General features: G+C 40.7%; 1 protein-coding gene across 1 annotated transcript in view; it reads left to right on the top strand.

Annotated features, from left to right (window-relative positions):
• Positions 1 to 22,378, top strand: part of LOC115095960 (VPS10 domain-containing receptor SorCS1-like) — a 1,120,107-nt gene that overhangs the window by 911,503 nt on the left and 186,226 nt on the right. The window contains 5 exon segments of the mRNA XM_029610345.1: positions 3,293 to 3,395; positions 6,381 to 6,457; positions 7,413 to 7,504; positions 17,464 to 17,571; positions 21,922 to 22,039. Coding sequence (XP_029466205.1) covers positions 3,293 to 3,395; positions 6,381 to 6,457; positions 7,413 to 7,504; positions 17,464 to 17,571; positions 21,922 to 22,039 — 498 coding nt within the window.

Here is a 22,378-nt window from a genome sequence, read left to right as displayed (position 1 = left end):
AGTGTAAGATTTAAAAAAATGTTATTGTTTAAAAAATATTAAACCATTTTCCTTAGTATAATAATTCAGATATTATAACAACAGTTTTTTTTTAAATTAAATAGCAGTTGAAATTTCATACTTTATATAAAAGCTACTCTGAATGCGATGTTACTTTCCAATCCTAATGTACAGCTCCTGTGCACCTTATTGCAAACCTGATGGCATTTGGTTGATCTACTGGCATTTATTTTTTAATTTTTGTAAAAATATGAAGCCAATGCCCTGATCGTAGAGTTCAACTGAGGCTGTATTATATAAATACTGAATGGTAGGTTTAAAACCTGCAATATGCTGCCATGATAGTCCACTTAAATACATAGACATAAAGGTCAACAAGTTTTAGGTAACACCTTTTTATTATATTAACTTGATATATATATATATATATATATATATATATATATATATATATATATATATATATATATATCTTTACTAGCTTTTCAGAGTAATGTTTCTTTCATGGAACGTAGCTCTTGAAAACTAGCCAGAAATATTGAAGCCGATATTCAGCCACTCAGCGGCTCGGCTAGTTAGCCGGATGAACATGCCTGACCAACTATCGATATATTCAGCAGCACATCTGCACCACTGAATATACCCAGCTGAATTAAAGTTAGCAGTATATGTTTCTGATGCCTCTCGACCACCCCTGGAATGCCTCCAACTTATGCAGCTAAATTCTAGCCACATAACTTTGCTTTTGAATATCAACCTCATAGTAACTTGGACCCATAAAAAGATATAACCTAAAACGTAATTGTTGATCTTTATTGCTATGAAAGAGGCAAAAGAAAAAACAATGTTATCTCTATACATGTTCAATTAAGGTTGGGTAAAGTGAAGGCAAAGTGACTTATTAGACATCACGCAGCATATCAACAGGAAACCCAAGAATAGAACTTCATCCTGTCCTATAATTCTGATTTTGCAGACAAGTTAGAAAGAAAGGTTTGTGTTTTACTAAGATCTGTAACTGAGTGTACCTGTATGCACCTCCACCATCCTCCTGAGGGGAGTAAACAGAATAAGGAGTGATCTGACAAAACTTTGCAATTAAGATTCAACGCAAAAAAAAAAAATGCAGTCATGCATTTGGGGTGAAGAAATCTGAGAGAGTGGGAAGGAGGAATGAGGGATGAGAAGCTGATGTGATCAACCAGAAGAGAGATCTCTGTTGCTCAAAGTAGTGAAACAGTATGATAAGGTAGTGGCCAGAGCCAGAGGGATGATGGTGGCGCATAGGGAGAGGCATAACTAGCAGAAAAACCAGGCAGGTGATAATGCCTCACCTAGAAAATTGTGTTCAGTTTTAGTTGGACTGTTCCTCCCAATGAATATAGATAGACAACAAAGATGCTATGAAGCTGCACCAAAAGACATATGAGATGATTTTTAGGAATCTAAATATGTATATCCTAATGGAGAAGAAAGGCCTAGGGGATATGAAATGGACATTTTATTTTAAGTATAATCTCCTTTATTAGAACAAAAACATAATACAAGATACATTATCAGAGATAATTACAACTTGCATTGTTTGGAAAAAATATATCAAAAAGTCATTGCACTACAGATTTTTAGACTACTCAGTATATTCAAACCTTGAGAGAACAAACACATACAAGGAAGAAGGATAAGAACTGGATATTGTAATTCCGTAACCGCGCAGGATTCTAACAAACTCTACCAATAAAAGAGGGCCTGAAGTTATAAATCAGGAGACATTGCCTTGATTTCTCTGATTAATTATCCCCTCTTCACTACCAGAAAACATTAGGAACAGGCTCCATACTAGCTAGCGTTTGCATACTCATTACCAAGTTTGGATACAAACACACAATGGGATAAAGATTGCGCATTTATCATATGTTAGACGTCTTTCATCGCATGATGAGGACCTAACACGATTTGATGGATGACCCTAAAGGTTTGTACTACTCTCATCAGAAATGAATGTTTCTCAATGCTTTTCTGAAATTTGGGATTTACCTAAAAGGGCCTGAAAAGTTACGCCAACAGGGAGATATTCCCTTTCCAGTGCTACCCAATGTTTCTCAACTGCTGCATTTCCCCATATTACGAGACTCTTGAAATCGATATCTGTTGATAACATACAAAGATCCTTTGCCGGGCCCTCACTTTTTTTCTTTCCCCCAAACAAGTTTGGGCAAAGCTGAGTTTAACTCAACAAAGAAGGTTATTGGAATCTTACAGGTCAGATTCAAATTTATGGCAAAAGCAGAAGAAGAGGTCATAAAGTCAGTTTCTTAGCACAGTTTCAAAATAATGCAGCCGATGCCCATGGATTTAATTTTCTGCAGCTTCAGTAAGGCAAAAACAAATTCAGAGGAAAATAAATTATGAAAGCGGGAATATAGGAAAATCAGACTAGGTAAGGTTACTGGACTTTTAGGCTCCATAGTCTTGCAGGAAAAATCTCTGGATATCACACGAGCCAGAACATGGCTCCATCAGCATCAACATGGCCTCAACGTCTTGCTGCTTGCTGGGAGAGTGGTTTAGCTCGGTATATTCAGTGTGTGCAGGGTATTTAATACACTGTATGATGTGCTCTTGCTTTCCTGTAAACAGCTCTTCCCTTCCATCTACTCTTCTACTAATCCCATATATTTATGCTCCATTGGAGCATTAAAAAAGTTTGTTAATAGAATGTACTTTAATGGAAGCCCTTTTGGGCAGGAAAGAAAAACATTAAGTATGGAAGGTTCAAAAGAACTTATAGTTAGATTATGTAAATAGTAATAAAGATGTCTAGTGGGACCAATTAGATATCCACAGAATGTTCCAAGGCAGAAGTTATTTATCTAACTAGAGTTAAATGGTTAATATTAGGCACCCTAAAAAGTAGGTAGTATAGAAATGTGGTCTCAAAGTTGGACGCACTCAGCTAATTTTAAATTGCTATAACTTAATATGCCAGGCGTTTAGGTGTCTGTCTAGGCATTCAAAAGGGTTCAGTTTCCTATACAAAGAGATCTTGAGCACCTACTGAGTGAAAAATTGATTTTGCTTTCTGGGCTCATAAGTTTATGCACCTAAAATGTCATTTAAGTGCATAACTGCTTATTTCTGAAAATGTATATCTACAGGTTTCAGTATGTAGCAAAGTGATATAATATAACCAGTGTACATATGTTTCTTGCTGTTTTGCATTAAGTTGAAAGGAGATCAAAGAAACCAATGAAGATGGAAATGCACTCTGTAACTTGTCTGTGATCTCTTCTAGCCCTACTGCTCTCTTCATCTTCATCTGAAGGTCTCGGATAATCCATATACCTCAGGAAACATTGCTAGCCGAGACACTGCTCCAGGCATCATAGTGGCTTCAGGTACAAAAATGCTCACTTATTATAAACAACAGTGCAAGCTTTTAATCACTTAAGAAGGCAATAGTTTTGGAGGCATTAAGGGCTCGAGTCAAAGAGGAACATCCTGAATTTAGTCAAGTGGCGTGGAACACCAAAGATGCTTTTTCCAATACTGTGAGGACCAAGGGTGTCCAAGGTAGCTTACAATATTATTTATACCAAACATTCTGATGAATGGGGACAGAAGAAAAGTAAAGGAAGCGACAGCGTATGAATAATAAACTGTATTCATACCATTGATGTCTCTCACAGGAATGAATGTGTGCAGCACACTTATTGAACGTTTTAAAGTATGATCACTGTGTGCATGGACTTCAATAGGGCAGTCCACAATACATCATCGTACAGTATGATGAGCCACCCCGGAAGACTGTTGGAATAGACATAGAAGGGATCTCTTCTGTTAACACCCAGAACATTACTGACCACCAATAAAGGAGTGGGCGTGTACCTCAATCTCTTAGGCTGGGTTTCGACTTAGGATGGCATAAAGGCCCAAGGCTATGACAAAGGCACAGATATGATATATGCACACTCACCAAAGATATCATTAGGGTTGTGATATTCTGAGATTTATTTTTTTCATTTGAGAAATTATATAGGGAGGGTAATTTAGAAAACTGTGTAACTGATATGTGTGTAAGAAAATGTGCATGCTTTTATATGCATAGGGGAGACGTATTCCAGGGGGTCGAATCTGGGCAGGGTTGGGACTTATATGCACATACTTATTTTAAAAAGTATGAGAGTAAATTTGCTCAGCAAAATTACATGCATCAAATAGGAAGTATAAGTGCTTGTAGTTTTGCAAGTTTTCAAAGTGGACTTATGTGACTTAGTTCGCTTTGAGAATTGCACATATTTGCAGGCTAATTTATTCACAATGATAACAGAATTATCCCTTAAGAACCTTTCACTAACTGGTCAATATTCAAACAATTTCCCTGGCTGAAACCAGGTATTATCTGGGTAAAATCTAATTAGTTTATTACCTGGCACTTCTAACTGGCTAAATTTGTGTAGCTAAAACCAGAAGCTCCACCAAGCAAGAATGTGGGCCAGCTGGAGGGGTTCCTGAAGAAGACTGTTTAATTTAGCTCATTAGCACAATATTGCTCGCTAATTGACTAACTTTATCCTCACGAGTCCGGTCGCACAAATGGTTGCCCTAAATCAATCTGATCAAACTAACTGGGTAGAAATGTGACTGATTACCTGGCTATAGATAACCAAGTGAACATATGTGGTCATCTTTCCAACTCAGCAGGCTTTGAATATTAGCCCCTATACTTTTTGTCTCATTATCTGTCTCTGGGGAAAAGACCTTAATGAATCAGGCCCTAACTGGGCAACTCAAATTTTATTTAGCAAAAAAAGAATAAAAAAAATAACTTTATAGCCCATCGAAATTCTGCAAGCTTATAGCATCCCAGTAATAAATGCACAAAGTTGAAACATGCTTCATAATGGATATTATTGTATCTTTTCCCCTGGACAGCTTTCCCCATGATATATTTAGTCTAGACTACAGTTTTCATTTTATATTTCTAGAAGACAATGAAATTAAATTATATATATTGATATGATTTCCTTAGCAATCTGAAACTTACAACTAAATTGCAGCACTGCAATACAGAATGCTTTACTAGGAATTAGGAAACGGAAACTTTATAAGCAAGCTTGACACGTTAGACCATAAGATTTTAACATATCAATTAAGAGACTGCTGGAACTGTATTAAAATGGTTTATGTCACGTATTTCTGCTCATCAACAATAGATAAGAATTGAATACAATTAAAACCGGGGTTCCCCAGGAGTCAGCATTCTCAGCTACACTTGTAAATATTTATTTGGTACAGTATGTAAATCGCTTGCCAGCCTGAGTATAGAATGTAGACTGTATATAGATGATTATACAGTTTTTCTTTTCTGTTATGTCCTCTTGGGATGCTATGTTTGAACTGGCTTCTTTTGTTATCTCTGCAGTAAAGCAATAGCCATCTCATAACAAGTTGGTCTTGAAATATGAATAAAATAGAGGTCAATTTTAGAACGGGTTTCTTCCACTGATAGCCTTGCCTTATTGAATTTTGAAGGCTGTCGGATACTCGTTGCTTCTTAAATCAAGAGCCTAGAGTTTATTTTGGATGCAGGCTTAAGAATGCATCACCAAGTTAAGGTGGTCACTAAAGCAACATTTTATTTTAAACTTTGTGTGCTGCAGCAACTTAAACTTTTGGCTAATGAATTCCAGTTAGTATTGCAGGGGTTGCTATACTCAGGACTTGATTATTCTAATTCCCTTTCTAATGGAATCCTGTCTTCCATTATTAGATCTCTTCAGATTGTCCACAGGGCAGCTGCCCATATGCTGACTGGGACTGGTCACTGTGAGCATGTCACTCCTATATTGATTTACCTTCACTGGAAAATAAAATCTAAAACTGCTCTGTTCATTTATAAATTACTTAGCACTTGTGTTTCTCCTTGGGTTAGTTCAATACTACAGATCGACAATCTCCCTTGTGCTCTTGGATCTTCACAAGCAGGATTGCTAGCTGCTCCTTCCATTCGGTCAGCCTCCCTTTCAGAAACTCGAGAAAGAATACATTTTCTATTGCAGGTCCAATTTTTTTGGAAGCCTCTTCCAAAGCAGCTGTGCATTTCTTCAGCATGTAGTCTTTTAGGAAGCAATTAAAAACATGGCTGTTCAGACAAGCTTTGACTATTGATTAGGCACTGGAGGATTATTTTTACACAGCTAATATATTGCTGGAGCAGGATTGTACTTTTTTTAGTTGGTTTTATGTACTTTTAACCATTTTTATTAGTTAAGCTTATGACAGCATGAGTATTTTAAGATTTATTTGTAAATAAATATTTGTAAATAAATAAGCAAAGTACAAGAGTGATTTGTTTTTACCTATTCACTCTTACTTGACAGGAAATATAGGTTCAGAACTGGCAGACAGCGACATCAGCATGTTTATCTCATCTGATGCCGGGAACACGTGGAGACAGGTAAAATATGAACTCAGATATTGTTTGATAGTAAAGAGTTATCTGAGGTCACACAGAAGATGGGAGTCAAACCTGGGTCACTACTTTGTGCTGAAATCCCTAGGCTACAAATCAGAGAGTCTGTTTTCAACGTATTTATCTATTTCTCCACCTTGGGGAGATTCCTGTAATACTGTATGTGGTAAACATGATGGGGTCAGCTGTAGAGATGGGGGGAAAGTTGAGTGCAAAGTCCAATGTGCAATATTAAGAGTGCCGTATCACCCTGCGTGCACTGTCCAGCATCCATACGTCCAATCTTGAATGCATTGTTCCATGTGCAGCAATAAACGTGTTCCCTCACATGTAGAGTATGTGTAAAAAAAAAAAAAAAGTAAGCTGGGGAGGAGTTTCAATTTTATGTTGCTGAAATCTACAGCAGCGTTTCCTCTCCAGGGAATCATGGAAAGTTTTAACTGGCGTGCTGATTATGCTGGTTAATGGGTCACTTGTGCTAGGGGATAATGGTCCTAAAATATTTGATTTCAAGAAGCAACTTTTCCTGCTAACTGGGAAGTCACAGGGACTTGGCAGACAAAAATGCAAAGTCAAACTGTGAACTGTCACACAGTCGGAGTAAGAAAATGTCCTTCCTGCCCTTGTATTACTTCTAACGTAGACTTCTTTATTGTGTTTTATTAAACTGATTATTATGATTCCTTTTGTTGGACCAATGTCAGAGTCATCCAATAGATGAGCTTTTGAGATCACCTAGGACTTTTCTCCAGATGTCATCCGAAGAAAGGACCTATTTGGTCTTGTAAGCTCATTTTTAGACCATTCTTATCTTGATCCAGTACAAGGTATCACAACATACAAAGAATCCAGTTTTTCTTATGAACAACATGGCTGCGATAACTTTACAGTCAATTGAAAAATCAGAGATGCATATGTGTGTGTGTGTGTTTTCTTCCAGATCTTTGAAGAAGAGCATAGTGTTTTGTACCTGGATCAAGGTGGTGTCCTGGTGGCCATGAAGCACACCTCTCTGCCCATTAGGCATTTATGGTAATGACAGAAACAACAGTTGTAATCTCTTAAACAGTGTTGTTCCCAGAGGAAACTGTAATTAAGAGCACCCTTTATAAGGAGATTTGACCTTCTGCCTGACTACACTTCACCGATGCCAAAGTTATCTGTTAGAAATGTATGAACTTTGATCCACTATCGCAGAACTATAAGGACGTTTTAGATGAGATGGCCAGTTGCTGAGTAAATCAATGCATGTATATAGCAACAAGCAAGGGCACAGTTATATTTTGTAGGGCTGCACTTTTGTTTGAAATGAAGTAGACAAGGTCAATGACATAGTCCATATCATTTCATGTTGTTTCTAAAACGAAATGACAGTAAAAATCACAAAATTTGGGATTTTTTTCTTTTGTTTTTAGTGTGCACTATTTGCAAATAGTGAGGTAGATCTTAAAAAAGTACGCGCTCACGTACTTTTGTTCGCGCATCAGGTGCAAACAAAAGTATGCTGGATTTGATAAGATACGCACGTAGCCGCTTGTATCTTATAAAATCCGGGGTCGGCGCGCGCAAGGGGGTGCACATTTGTGCAACTTGTGCGCGCCAAGCCCTGCGCGCGCTGCCCGTTCCCTCCATACCCCCCGCATCTTCCCCTCCCTTCCCCTACCTAACCCCCCCCCCCCGGCCCTACTAGACCCCCCTACCTTTATCCAAAAAGTTACTACTGCCTCCGGACAGTAGTAACTTACGCATGCCGGCATGGAAGGTCCTGACACAGGCCGCTGTGTCGGGGCACTCGGCCACACCCCCGGACCACCCACACGCCCCCGAACATGCCCCCGGACACACCCCCGATCCAAAACCACACCCCTGGCCACGCCCCCAACCTCCCCTTTTTGCGAGCCCCGGGGCTTACGCGCGTCCCGGGGCTTGCGCGCGCCGCCGAGCTTTTGCAAAATAGGCTCGGCACACGCCGGGGGATTTTAAAAGGGTTATGCGTGTACCTTATGCGTGTAACCCTTTTAAAATCCGGCCCAGTGTGTGTGCTTCAGAAATAGTGCATACTACTTGCCAAAACAAGAAAAACAAATCAAAAAAGCCCTCAATGAAATGGAATTCCGATGAGAACCTCCCTTCAGTGATACAAAACAAAACAATATTTTTTGGCTTGCACACCTCTTATATTTTTTTTTTATCACAAATTAATTTTATTTATTATGCTAACTGCATTCCCAAGTGAACCAGTGTCCAATGTGGTGGACAAAAATAAAACATCAAAATACAAATCCACAAACAATTTGCATGTTGAAGTAAAAACACTTTTTACATTGGTAAGAGTATCTCAAAATGGCTCTTCTGGTTTTTTTTTGTTTATACAAAAGTTTCCTCCTGCTCCTTTCCACGTCCAGCTCAGTCAGAATTAGTGCTGGGATCTGGCACCATCCCCTTCATTCTCCACTATCTGAGGATTCTCCCCCTATTATTTATATCCCTGCCCCCAACATCCCTAGTCTGGTCACCGCAGTGATGAATCTAGGCTGCCAAATACCAGGGCTCCTTCTGGAGCCATCAGGTGTCCCTATTAAGCAATGACATTAAATCCCTGCACTCATCAGGGGGCCTGTGAACATCCCCAGCCCCGGCCAACTAGAGGAGCAGAAGTCCTGAATTGGGGGATCTAAAAGACGACCTTCCACATGGACGTGAACAGCACTTATCACCTGAGCAAGCTGGTCAAAGAGGTCTCCCTGTAATGTGAAAGCTGATGCAAGGGTGAACAGTCATTAAAGTACAACATTTCTGTCAGGATAACAAGGCTTTGAAGATATTCATGAACACATTGATCGGAGGAGTATGAAAGGCACATGCCGTTGAAAATATTTCCAATTTTCCAATTTTAACTCCTTTCCCCATCAAAAAAATTAAGCACAATGCCTTCATATCTCACTTAGGATGATGGAGTGATCCAATTGGCTTTGACAAAGGTGAGGCTAATGTCATCTCTTAAGTGGCTGAGAATATATATATATATGGCCAATCTATTAATGGCTGTATTTGAGTGACTGCAAACTAGCAGTGCCATAATCATATAGGAATGAAAACTCTCGACTACCCCTGGATACCATTTTTTAAATGAAATCTTTTTAAAAGAAGGAAATAACAGCAGTATCAGAAAAATACTGAATAGAAACTCATGTCCCAAAATCGATTTCCACAGACATGGCCCTCTGAAAATCAATTTGGGAAACATTTTAGAAAACACATACAATTCTACAAGCTGCTATGGTCAGAAGGTAATTTGTCCTCTGTCCTGGAGGAGTTGAGGGAATCAAATTGTCAAGATAAATAGAGATGCTAATAAGCATTCCATTCTTATTTTCTATATAAAAAATGATTAGCCTTTGTAAGAGTAGTCCTAATTGCTTTTCTAAGAGAAATTTAAAAACGTGCAAATAAAAATTCACAAAAATCACCTGCAATGTCCTCTGTGGTCGCCTGTGCTATTATCTGGAGGTCATTGAACTTCTTGAAAAGTTTTTCAGCTAGGAAGACTCAAATGGTTTGGCTGAAATGCTTCCTCCGGGATAGATGGTGCTAATATGTAATGCCATAGATTCATACAAAGAGAAAATAAACATTTTGTCATAAGTCAGGATTTTCTTCTGAACCTTCCAGGCTCAGTGTGGGACTGGCCAAATGTGATCGAGGGCATACTGATCTTTTTTGCACTTGCCAAGATCTAAATAAAATAAAATGAAAGGTTAAAAAACAATTATTTTCTCCCTTTGGGTTTGCTGTAGCAATATATTTTATTAATGGACACACACTAAGGGGAAAAGCATTGGAAATTAGCTGGCCATTAAGGCAGGTTGAGATGCCTGTTTTAATAAGGCTACAATATTTATTGCAATTTGGTAGGGTGAGGGGGTACAGTTGTGCTCTTCGGAAAGAATGCAGGCACATTTAAATTAAAATGTCAACTGGCAGAGCTAAACAAACAAAAGTGCGGTAAATAAGTTAGGCAAGAGAAAGCTATCAACCATTCAAATGAAAATAAATAAATAAATAGGTATTCTAGATTGCCCAGCCATGTTTCATTACTTTTGACTTCCATCAGTTTCTTCGAGTGGAACATACGTAGATGTATGGCAACACTTGAAAGCAATAGGTTTGTTCATTCGTTTTGTAGGATCATAGTCATTCGATAGGTTCGTTTCAAATGGAAGACACATTTGTGGGAAGCAAAAAAAGTTGTGTTGAGCTTCCATACTGGGGTTTTCTAATCATCAGAAGGGTGAAAGCATGTCACCATATCAAGATTATGTCAACATGGCACCAAAAGTGTCACGAAGAGCCCAAGAACCTGCAGTGGGGCAAAACTTAATAGCAGTGGCAGGAGTTCTCCAAGGTACCAACAGATGAGCAAAACAGAAGCAAGAGTGGCCCGATCACCCCAAGACAACAAATGTGGGGCACAGGGGCATCAACAATAGTGACATAAACCCCCAAGGCTTTATGAGAGGAGCAAAGTGGCACCAGATGTGGCATTAATAACTCAAAGAACCATGAAGGGGAATCACAGTGCTAAAAGAGGTGGAAATCCCCCTGAAGCAGGGGCAAAGCAAATGAAAGAGTGGTATGAAGACCCCCAAAGCATCATGAGAGGCACTAAACAGCCCCTTAGAGTGACAAGAACACCCCAAGACTCCAAACGAGGGGCAAACGACCCTAACCAAATTAGTAGAAAACCCTAGGCAGGAAGAAGCTGGAGGAAATCCCTGGAGGAGTCCTGATGGGATTTCCAAATGGCATCATGAGACAAAGGAACTGGCTCTTCAGGCTTCAAATTGCTCTTTGCTTGGAGGCTACTGACTTGAGGCATCAAATGCTCTTTAGCGAGCCCAACATATAATTAATGCACATGTCAGGTTTTTAAATATCACCTTGAAGGTATTAAAACTGGCTTGGAGCGGCAGTGATGCTGGAGATTAAAAATAGAAATGGTAGAAACAGAGTAATGCAGCAAGAAGAGTTACTGAAACCCCCCCCCCCCTCAAGGTGTATCTTGAGGGCTGAGAAGTAAAGAAGAATGGCATCAAAAGCTCAAGGCACCTGAGGGGCATGAGGTACCGGAAGAGTGGTGCAACAAATGTGCAAAGCAATGGATGGCCAGGGCAAAGAAGAAGGGTCAGCAAGGAGGCCACTAACTGTGGCAACTCTGCTTCCATTCCCTCTTCTTCATGGAAATGCTTTCTTTCTCTCCAGGATATTTACTGAAGGCATGGCCGTCCCAGGGAGGTCATTCTGTCACACAGATCTTCCATGGCATCGTTGAAGTGCTTCGAGATTTCTATCAGCTGCCTCATCACTGCTCAGTTATGATGCCCCAGGGGGGTGATCCTCACTTATCTCTGTTTCCAGAGAGGGATCATGAAGGGGTGCCTGCTGCTCCATTAACCTCTGCAGCATCAGACAGATGGAGTTCCAGCGGGTGCCAACTTCTCAAATCAGATACTTATGAGGCATCCTGAATTCTTCTCACGGAGAAGCAGCCCACGCTTTAAGCTTTGATGGAAATGCCTCATTATTTTTCTGCACCTTTCTTCGGGAATAGATTCCCTATTGTTCTTGGCACCAGTCCCAGGTACAGCAAATTGTCAAAGCAGTGGATACCCTGAAAGCCCCCATCTTCTATTCCCTTTAGCATATTTTTTTTACACTGTCTTTCACAAAGAAGCCTACCTGAAGGCTCCTGCCTATCCATATCCAGTCTAACAGCAAACTCTCAATCATTTTTCTTATGGCTGATGTATAATGCATGAGGTATATGGGATATCCATCATCTGGATATGCAGCACAGGCTGCTGCCTGCCCCTGCCTAAACCAAGTTCCACCAGTGTGCCATCAGGGAGAGAGAAGCATGCAAAGCAATCGCACGGTTTCAGATATTGCTGGTGAAATGCAGACCACTCCCCTCTGCCTTAGTCTGTTGCACCTGCATGCTGTTATGGCACTGGATATACAGAATGGGGATAACCTTGAGCTACTTTCCTCTCCTGCCATTCTGCACCTAAAGGAATACTGTTTCAATTTAGAGCAGGTCTTCCTTTTTATTGATGTTACAAGGCTAGGCTGGTTATAGACTAATTCTTCTGTCCCTACCAAGGATGCCAGGCCCACTGCCTACTAGGTTTCGGATATTATAAATGAATTTATTTAGTGATACCGCAACTGTACGGTGTGGAGAACTGTCTATCACACACACACACACATACAGATACATATATAGGGCCGAATTTTAAGACCTACGCGCGGGCATAGATTTGTGCGCGCAACCCGGTGCGCACAAATCTATGCCCGATTTTATAAAATGCGCTCGCAGCCACGCACATATTATAAAATCCAGGGTTGGCACGCGCAAGGGGGTACACACTTGTGCACCTTGCAAGCGCCGAGCCCTAGGGGAGCCCCGATGGCTTTCTCCGGTCCCTCCGAGGCCGCTCCAAAATCAGAACAGCCTCGGAGGGAACTTTCCTTCCACCTCCCCCACCTTCTCCTTCCTTCCCCTACCTAAGCCGCCCCCCAGCCCTATCTAACCCCCCTTACCTTTGTTAAATAAGTTGCGCCTGCCTCTAGGCAGGCATAGGTTGCGTGCATCGGCCGAGTGCCGGCGCACGATCCCCTAGCATGGCCGCTGTGCCGGAGGCCTCAGTCCTGCCCCCGCCCTGCACTGCCTCACTTTCTCTTAACCTGATCCTTCCTCAGTGAAGAGAAAAATAAAAAAAAAATAGTAACAGTGCCTCTATCTCTGTCTTTCTTCTCTACCAACTGCTAGAAATAAAAAAAACTTTATTTATTTATTTATTTATTTGCAAATATATTTACTGCTGCATAAGCAAAACTATCAGACATTCTGGTACATGCACAAAATTTATATTGGGAGTAGTTCAGGGTCAATTATTTACATAGCAATTAAGGCTAGCTAAAAGGATGCTGCATTATGATTGTCCTCTGTGTGATTTCCTTGCCAACTTGTCCTGCCTCAGCTCTAACAAGCCTGTGAGGCCTCACAAGCAAGAGTAAGTTGCTATAGTTACCAGTTGCTTTTTTTGCTCAGCAGTACACATTCATAGACTTCAATAGGCCATAGACTTGAATAGGCAACATAAATAAATGAGTTGAAAATTTTCATTTCATTCATGGGGCCCTTCCATTTGTTTTGGGTGTCCATGAATGAAACAAAACTGAACTCAGTCATTGCATTTTTCCCCATTTGTTTCAAATGAATACACATCCCTAGAAAGCAATGCAAGGCCGTGAAAAAAAGTGAAGCAGGTTCAAAGGCAGTACTTACACACCTTCATCCATTATATGAAAACAAATATGAAATCCCTTCCTCTGGGAGGCCTAATCTTTAAAAGAAAAGCATGGAATACTATTGTTTAATGTAACTCCCCAAGGAAACCTGACTGTGCAATTTGTAAGTCCAAGCATTGATTAAGGATATTTCAGCCAGGAAAGTTGCAATATTATGATCTACAATATAATGAAGCACATTAATCATTTTTGAAATGTGTATTAGAAGACAGTCCAATCTTGCCCAGCTTAGTTATGTTGATCTTAAAGAGCATTGTCATGATCATTATGGTGGAATATTTTGTAGCCAGATGACACCAGCAGGGGCCACCAGACAATATAAGCTAGTGGGTCAACAACTTATTCTCCAGCTGGTCTTGCTCTTTTACCAAGATGTATAATAAGCAGCCTTGAATTTTAAGCATGAAAGTTCTCCATAACCCAACCTCACTACTTTCATACTATTTGTGCCTCCTCTGCAATGCATTTTCCATCTGTGTTGTAAATCTGGTTAAAAAACATGTTCTTCCTTGTTCCACTATGGAAACCCTTGTATGGTATCTGTTATGCTCAGGCTTGTGAACCCTTGGGCTGACGGGAGGGTGGTATACCTTAGGAGGTGGATCCTTAGGTTCTCCCGTCAGGTGGCGAGGCAGAACAGAAGATGTGACCGGCTGACACTTGGCACTGGAGACTGAGGTGACCGTGGAGGCAGAGTTGAGTCATGAGGTCGAGGAAGCCAACTGTGTCTTCACCACTGGAAGCCCATGGTCCCCCCCCCCCGCGAGGAGCCTGTAGGGACCCAGACCGCTGGGACTTAGGTGGGCCCTTAGAGATGGTGGTCCAGCAGAAGTCCAAGGTCAAGTGCCAGAGGGTCATCACTTACCAGCTGACTAACCAATGAATTGGGTTAATTAATCAGGGGTTACTGCCATTAACACAGTCCAAAGTCAGGAACCAAGGAATCACTGAGACAAGAGAGGAACCAGGAAGCAAGGATCCAAAGCACAAGAAGACTCACTGAAGTAAGCAGACCTGACCAACCACGGAAGGTTCATAGCAGTGCTCAATCTTCATCCTACCAGGCCAGGTCTCCAGCCGGAACCAGAAGTGGTAGACAAATGGTCAAGGACAGAACCAAATCAACAGGAGTGAGCAGCAGCAGTTGAACTAGGCAGTGAGAAAATTCTGGATCCATTGGCCCTACAGATGTTGTAGGAATTCTTGAAGGGGGAGCTTGAACCCCCAAGCTTGCAAACAAGTGTTCTTAAGTTTAAGGAATTGTGGGCTGGGACCCAATAACTTACAAACAATTCTTGGAAGCGCCAAGAGTGGGACTTGAACCCACACCCTTAGGATCGAGGTCTCTTCAACTTAGGCACTGCACCATATGCCAAGTCAAGGAATGAGCAGAGGAAGCCTCCTTTTATACTTCCTCTGATTCGGTGCATAGGAAACAGCTGTGGTCAATTAAAGGGGCGAGGTTCCTTTAAATCTAGGAAGGAGGCGCGGCCTCGCACCTAAGATGGTGGCGGCCATCTTGGATTTCGGCCATGGAGGAAAGGCTGCCCGACGCTGAGAGGGAGGAGCAGGGACAGCTCCCAGCCCGGCGTCCACCGCAGAGGGCCCCGCCGATGCACGGGACCGACGGGCACCGGGCCACTGGCACTTCCCCCGACGCTGCCGCGATGGGTCACGGGTTAGGTAGGGGACCACGGCTGTGGCCGTCCACGGCCGTGGAACACAACAGTATCTAAAAATTAACTTGGGAGACTGCTAGCCTATTCAGTATCATTATTTTACTCTTTGGCCTCTCAGTCAATGGTTCCTAAATATAGTCCTCAAATAAGCCAAAACATGTCTGGTTTCCATGATAACCTAATTATTAAAACATGCTAAAAATTCATTGTCAATATGTAAATTATATGCTTTTCTGACTTGGATGGGACTTCCTTACACTTAGGGTAACCTGCACGGAACAGCATGGATCAGCAGCACCTTGCTGGGCATACTGGATGAACCTTTCTAGTCTTTATTTGCCAACATTTATTATGTTAATATGTTGAGAAATTTGTTAAAGGGGTTTCACTAACCAGATTTTGGAAACTACCTCTTTAATACAACTGGCTTCTGATATAGGACATTATATGACTGCGAAGGCCAGTGCCAGATTGAAATCATTGAGTAAAGGTCAAGCAGCAACTCTGTTTCTCGCTATTGTAACCCAGAGAAAGTAGCTTATTCCTTACATTTATCACTTTCCATTAGGGATGTGCCTTCATTTGAAATGAAATGATAGTAAAAAAAATTCCCTATGAGATTTTTTTTTTTCATTTTTAGTGTGCACTTATTCAGATTAGTGCTCACTAACTCAAGTGCACACTGAGAATTAAACAAATATTAAAAAATGTAAAATCATACAAAAACAACAATAAAATAAAATGAAGATAAAATACGCATTACTGCCATGTATACTCCTACCTTTCTATAGGAAACAAAATATGAATTAATATATAATTCTACATCTTATTCATTCTGTATTTCCTAATTTTAGATGTCACCATTCATTTGTTTTGAAACTTTTTATTTAGCAAGACACACAATAATACCACATCCACTGCACATATAAGATGGTAGAGTTCCCATACAACAGAACATCGAAAAGATATATAAGATCAGATCCCACAGAATCACACAATATGATACAACAATAACAATTTCCCTAACCTGGGGCTTAAAAGCATAAAGACATAAATCTATCAGTGTTTATAGACCCAAAATGTTGCCCAGATACGCTCATATTCATCCGACTTCTCTCACACTGAACAAGTAATTTCTTTATTAGTGTTATATCTGTTAATTGCAACTGCCATTGAGAAATACTTGGCATGTTTTTCCATAATAATGCAATGATGTGTCTGGCTGCATGCAAACAGTGAGTAATAAGGATTTTATCCTCAGCTGAAACCAACAGAGTGGCATCCTTCCAGCATCCCAACAGCCCCAAACAGGGCGTCAAAGAGAAGTTATATACATATCAGCTTAAGCTCTCTTTCTGTCTCCTTTTCCACATTATCTACTTCTCCAGGGTGAGATTTATAGCCCTCTGCTGCTAATGATATTGTATTCACTCTTTTAAGACAAATAATTCTGTGACTTCAATGAACTGGATTCTTTGTAGATTGTGATGGCTTTTATTGGAGCAACGTACGAATAATCCAAAGAGGAGATTTATTTTCCATTGATTTTTATATTGTTTATTTTTGTGTAGTATAATTACCATAAGGCATCCTCGGCAGGGCACCACATACACGCTGAAACTCATATTATTATTATTATTTACACTTTGTAGTACATGAGTTTTAGAGACCACATAGGTCCTTTCCTTCATATCCGAAGAAGAGTCCTGCGTAGTCTGGGGAACTCACATTTCCTATGTCCTTAGACTATTCTTATGTGGGTGGCATCACAACCTACAACTAATCCAGTTTTCTCACAGACCAGAATGGCTCGCCGGTCAGTCAGATTCATCCTCAAAATGTGACTGCAATTGTATTTGTAATTGTTCTACATCTCCACTCATGAAGTAAAAGGCATTCCTGTGTTTTGCTTTTTATTTTATTTAATTTTGGCAATAGGTTAAGTTTCGATGAAGGGAGATCATGGAACAAATATAGTTTTACCTCCAGCCCACTTTTTGTTGATGGCGTGTTGGGTGAACCTGGAGAAGAAACTCTCATCATGACGTAAGTGGACCTGTTATAGAAAAATAAACAATGTAAAGGCTTTTCACAATTGAGTGCTCTCAATACTGCATGCTGGTTAAGCTGTAATGCTGACAGCAATAAGCTTTTTCATTAAAAATTAGATGTCATGACTTCCTGTTTTAGGAGACCGCCAGTTGATCTTTGACTTCTCATTTACTTCTTCACAATTAGGGATCCTGTGCCCCTATCCTGTTTCTTTATGAATTCTGTTACTGTTATTGCCCCCAGCACAACCCCCTTCAGGCTGGCCATGCATCCTCTATCCAGGACATCTGTGTGCCTAAGGAATGGTTGCTCTTAGAAAACAGAACTACAAAAAAGTATTTAAGAAAAGAGAGTCTAAGTATATATATATTTAAACCACCAGATTATGGCAAGAATTACTGGGCTTCTACAGTCAGTTAATGCCTACTGGATCTGGCTATTGATTGAGTGGTGGGAAAATATCATTTTATAATATATAGTATTTAAGAGATCCATATTCAGAAGCATTTACATAGAAACATAGAAATGACGGCGGAAGAAAACCAGACGGCCCATCCAGTCTGCTCAGTAAGATTTGCACTGTTTTCTTTTCTCATACTTCTGTCAGTCTTGGCTCTTAGTAACCTTTTGGTTCTATTTCCCTTCCACCCCCACCATTAATGTAGAAAGCAGTGTTGGAACTGTATCTAAGTGAAATATCTAGCTTAATTAGTTAGGGGTAGTAACCGCCGCAATAAGCAAGCTACACCCATTCTTATTTGTTTACCCAGACTATGTAATTCAGTCCTTGTTGGTTGTTGTCTGTATATAGATCCACTTTTCTTCATTCCCCCTGCCATTGAAGCAGAGAGTTATGCTGGATATGCATTGAAATTGAAGTATCAGACTTTCTCCCCTGCCGTTGAAGCAGAGAGCTATGCTATTTATGCTATTTAGCCAGCTAACTCAAAAGATAGCTAGTTAATGAATATTTGGGCACGCATCTGGCTAAATTAGGGGCGTTCCTGGGAGGAGTTAGTTGGCTATATTAACTGGCTAACTCCAATATTCAGAGTTAGCTGGATGACTTTTCCAGCTAAGTCTGGTTGGGCCAAAGCGCTGTCCTACAGTTAGGGGACATAGTTAGCCGGCTATCTTTAAGATACCCAGCTATATTTAATAGTGTGGTTTCACTATAGAATATAACTCCAATGTTAGCTGGATTTTTCATGCGGCTAACTCAGCTAGTCGGCATGTGTCTGAGTATGGACCTCATACTATTCAACCATACTCTGTTATTTTAGATCATGCTTCTACATGCAGTACCTCTTGCTATGCTGCTAAGTTGCTCATTGGGGATCCTTGGGATTCTGTAGGGTACTTGTAACCTGGATTGGCCACTGTTGGAAACAAATACTGGGCTTGATGGACCCTCGGTCTGACCCAGTATGGCAAATCTTATGTTCTTATATTCTTAGGGACATTTTTGTGATTTAGTATATATAAAAAGCCTATGCAATAAAACTTGCACTAAATATTTTGTAATATGTGCCACCGTAATTTACACAATAAAAGGCCACAATGAGTGATGCAATACATTTTTACCAAGATCATGCTAAAATTCACTTTCAGTAGTGTGTGCACAATATTAGCATGGAGGCTAATAGAAAGAAATAAAGTGTCCACACTTGCTTCTGAAAAACCCTCTTATACTAACTGGTCCAAAGAGAAAAACCCTGTTAGCAGGATGGAATTCACCCTCCATCAAATTGGAACCCCCTTCCCACTGTATGGCCCTCAGCACACCAATTCCTCTCCATCGGAGCTATCTTCAACCCCTCCCCCACACCCCCACTGTAGCACCATCATGATCCTAACCTAGCTCATAAATCTCTGCCCCTTACACAATCATGAATCCCCCCTCCCCCCCCAGGACCATATTCTGCCTTCTTGCACCATCAAGCACCTGAACATCTCCTAAAATACTTGGACCTACTTGAAAGCAAGCCCCATTGGCCAGAGTGTCTCGATGCACCTTTTACTCCTCTGAAATGAATTCTTACTATTCTAGGAGGAGCCTAATCTTCACTAGCAGGAGAGATACAATAGTCCTTCTACTAGCACTGCAACAGGGCCAAATGGTGGGGCAGCGGTGAAGCGTTTAACTCGAATTGGGAAATAAGGTTCTGTACTCGATCCTGAAAGAAATGAGGAGTCGTTGACATTCTCATGGTGCTGGAAAATTGTGATCACATCTTTCGGTACCAAGTTAGTTGCTGAGTAACTAACTTTGTACTGAACGAACCAATAGGGTCATTTATCAAAATGCGTTATGAACAATAACGCATGGCACAAATGCATTTTTTTTTTTTTTGGGGGGGGGGGATCACGGAGAAATGTAGGCAGGATTTAGTTAAATGAGGGCAATATCACACTGTGCATAGGTTTTAGTGCTGAAAATAATTACACCTTTTTTCCTGGCATTAGGCTGTGCGATATGCTCGAAATGGCCTTAACACAATTTGCAATATTTTTAGAATTGCATTTTGGCCATTTCTGGGCTTGGAGGGGGGAGAGAGGGCCTCACTGTATGCATCTATTTATATCTGTATAGGAGGGCCATCTAATAGGTCGAGGTGATGATTTGACATCATTTGGAGTAAGGAAAGTCTCACAAAGGAGCCAATGCAATAATGTTCGCGGCCGACGCCGACTGACGTCGGTCTTCATAACTCGGCGGTATGCCGAGTTATTTATTTATTTTTTTACTTTTAAAAAGAAGTACAGAAAAGCATTTTTTTCTGCTTTTCTGTACTTCTTTTACCTGCACTCGGCTATTAACGCCTGCTCCAGACATGCATTAGTAGCTGAGTGATAAATGTGCATCTGAGACACACATTTATCTTTTTGCATGCGGAGTGAATGAGTAATAGGCTCATTCACGTGCATTTGCATGTGATGAGCACTATTACATTCATTCCGCATCTGACACGGGTTAAATAGGCGCTAATCCCCCGTTGCATTAGGGGTGGATTAGTGCCTATTTAACCCGTGTTTAAGTGCGGGTTATACAGTGCACTCGGCTGAAAGCACTGTATTGCATAGGCCCCAAAGATGACATTTTGTACTATGTTATCTCACCCTAGCTTGATTGTACCCTATTATAGAGTCCTTCAAGCTAGGGTGAGAGAACATAGTAGAAATTTCATCTTTGTGAGACTTTCCTCACTCCAAATGATGTCAAATATTCACCAAGGTATACTGTGTTGTTCGTACGTCTTACTCTGCATGCAAACCTGGCCCCTACATCACCACTACTACCTCACCTCAACCTATGAGATTTCCCTCCTATAATACTTGACTACTATGAGGACCTTATAAATAGGTTCTCTCTCTCTCTCTCTTTCTCTTTCTCTCCCTCTCCCTCTCCCTCTCCCTCTCTCCTTCTCCTTCTCCTTCTCCTTCTCCTTCTCCTTCTCCTTTTCTCTCTTTCAGTGAAAAATAGGGATTATTGCAGTGTGCACTAAGTTTACCACACCATGTGATGTGGTAAGTTACTGCATGGTGTGGTAATTCTAAAGTTTCCCTAAACACACCCCTTTTTGTTGTTAATAACTCATTCTGATGAATCTAGGGGTAAGTCAGTTGCTAGCATTCTGGATGTACTGTGATCTAGAAAAAATGGATAAAGGGAGACCATAAAAAAGTTAATTGCAATCAAAATAAAAGGACACAAGGCACTGATGACTGATTCAGAAAAGTAAGGAGAAACACACTTTTCCCCATGCAGCTTTAAAAAATCCTTAAACTGCTCTCTTCTGTTTTTCATACATCTAATGGGTACATACTGTGTCCCACCTTTAAAGCTTGTTTGGGAACTATTGCTCTAACTAGGCTGAGCATCTTTCATTTACAGAAGGGGGTAATACTCCAAAGATTTTACATGCAATATATAAATATGTTCACTTATTGCCTTCACAGTACGTGAGTGGGTGAGAGGATGTGAACAGTAAAACAACGCACGTACTGCCACCCGCGTAAAAGAGAGGGCTGAATTAAGTTAGGGAAAGGAACGTATGTGTTGTGTTTGCATTTTCCAATCACCATGCGAACTCTCTGGTGAATGTATTGGAGCCTGCTCCTGTGCAGGGGCAAAGGGCACCGGTACAAAAGTACCCTCCATGGGCATAGCGCCCAGGTTTTCAAAGGGAAATGCCGTGCGGCGTGTGCCTTTGAACATTTGCTTGCAGACCTGAAAACCACATATGGTTTTTCAAAACTGCCCTTCCCATGTATGAATCCTTCCTAAAGAACACGACTTACCTTGCTTTCGCAAATACGCTTACTTTACATATCCTTTTACAGAGTTTTTGGACACTTCAGTCATCGCTCAGAGTGGCAGCTGGTAAAAGTGGACTATAAATCCATTTTTGACAGAAGATGTGCTCAGGAAGACTATCGTCCATGGCAGCTCCACAATCAGGTAAGGCATGAAAGAAATAGCTCCAGAAAGGCACCATTTTACAGAAACTAAGCATCCAAAATGCACAGATACCAGAATAGAAATGAACTCTGAATAATGCTAATTCATATATCTTGATGTAGGCTTTCCTTTCTTCTTGCTAATGCCATCATACTCCGTGCATGCCATCATTCTCTCCCTCATCTGCCATTAGTCTCCTCTGTACTGTCCTGCCACTACAGAATCACTTCTTCTTGTCCATCATTGAGATGACGTGCAATGGGTTTGTAAATAATGATTTTTCTACTTATTTTCCATTTTGATTTTAAAATTATTATTGAAACACTGAATGATTCCAAC

The sequence above is a fragment of the Rhinatrema bivittatum genome, chromosome 7, assembly GCF_901001135.1.
Source record: "Rhinatrema bivittatum chromosome 7, aRhiBiv1.1, whole genome shotgun sequence".
NCBI lineage: Eukaryota > Metazoa > Chordata > Amphibia > Gymnophiona > Rhinatrematidae > Rhinatrema > Rhinatrema bivittatum.
This window is presented reverse-complemented; position numbering and strand designations above follow the sequence as displayed.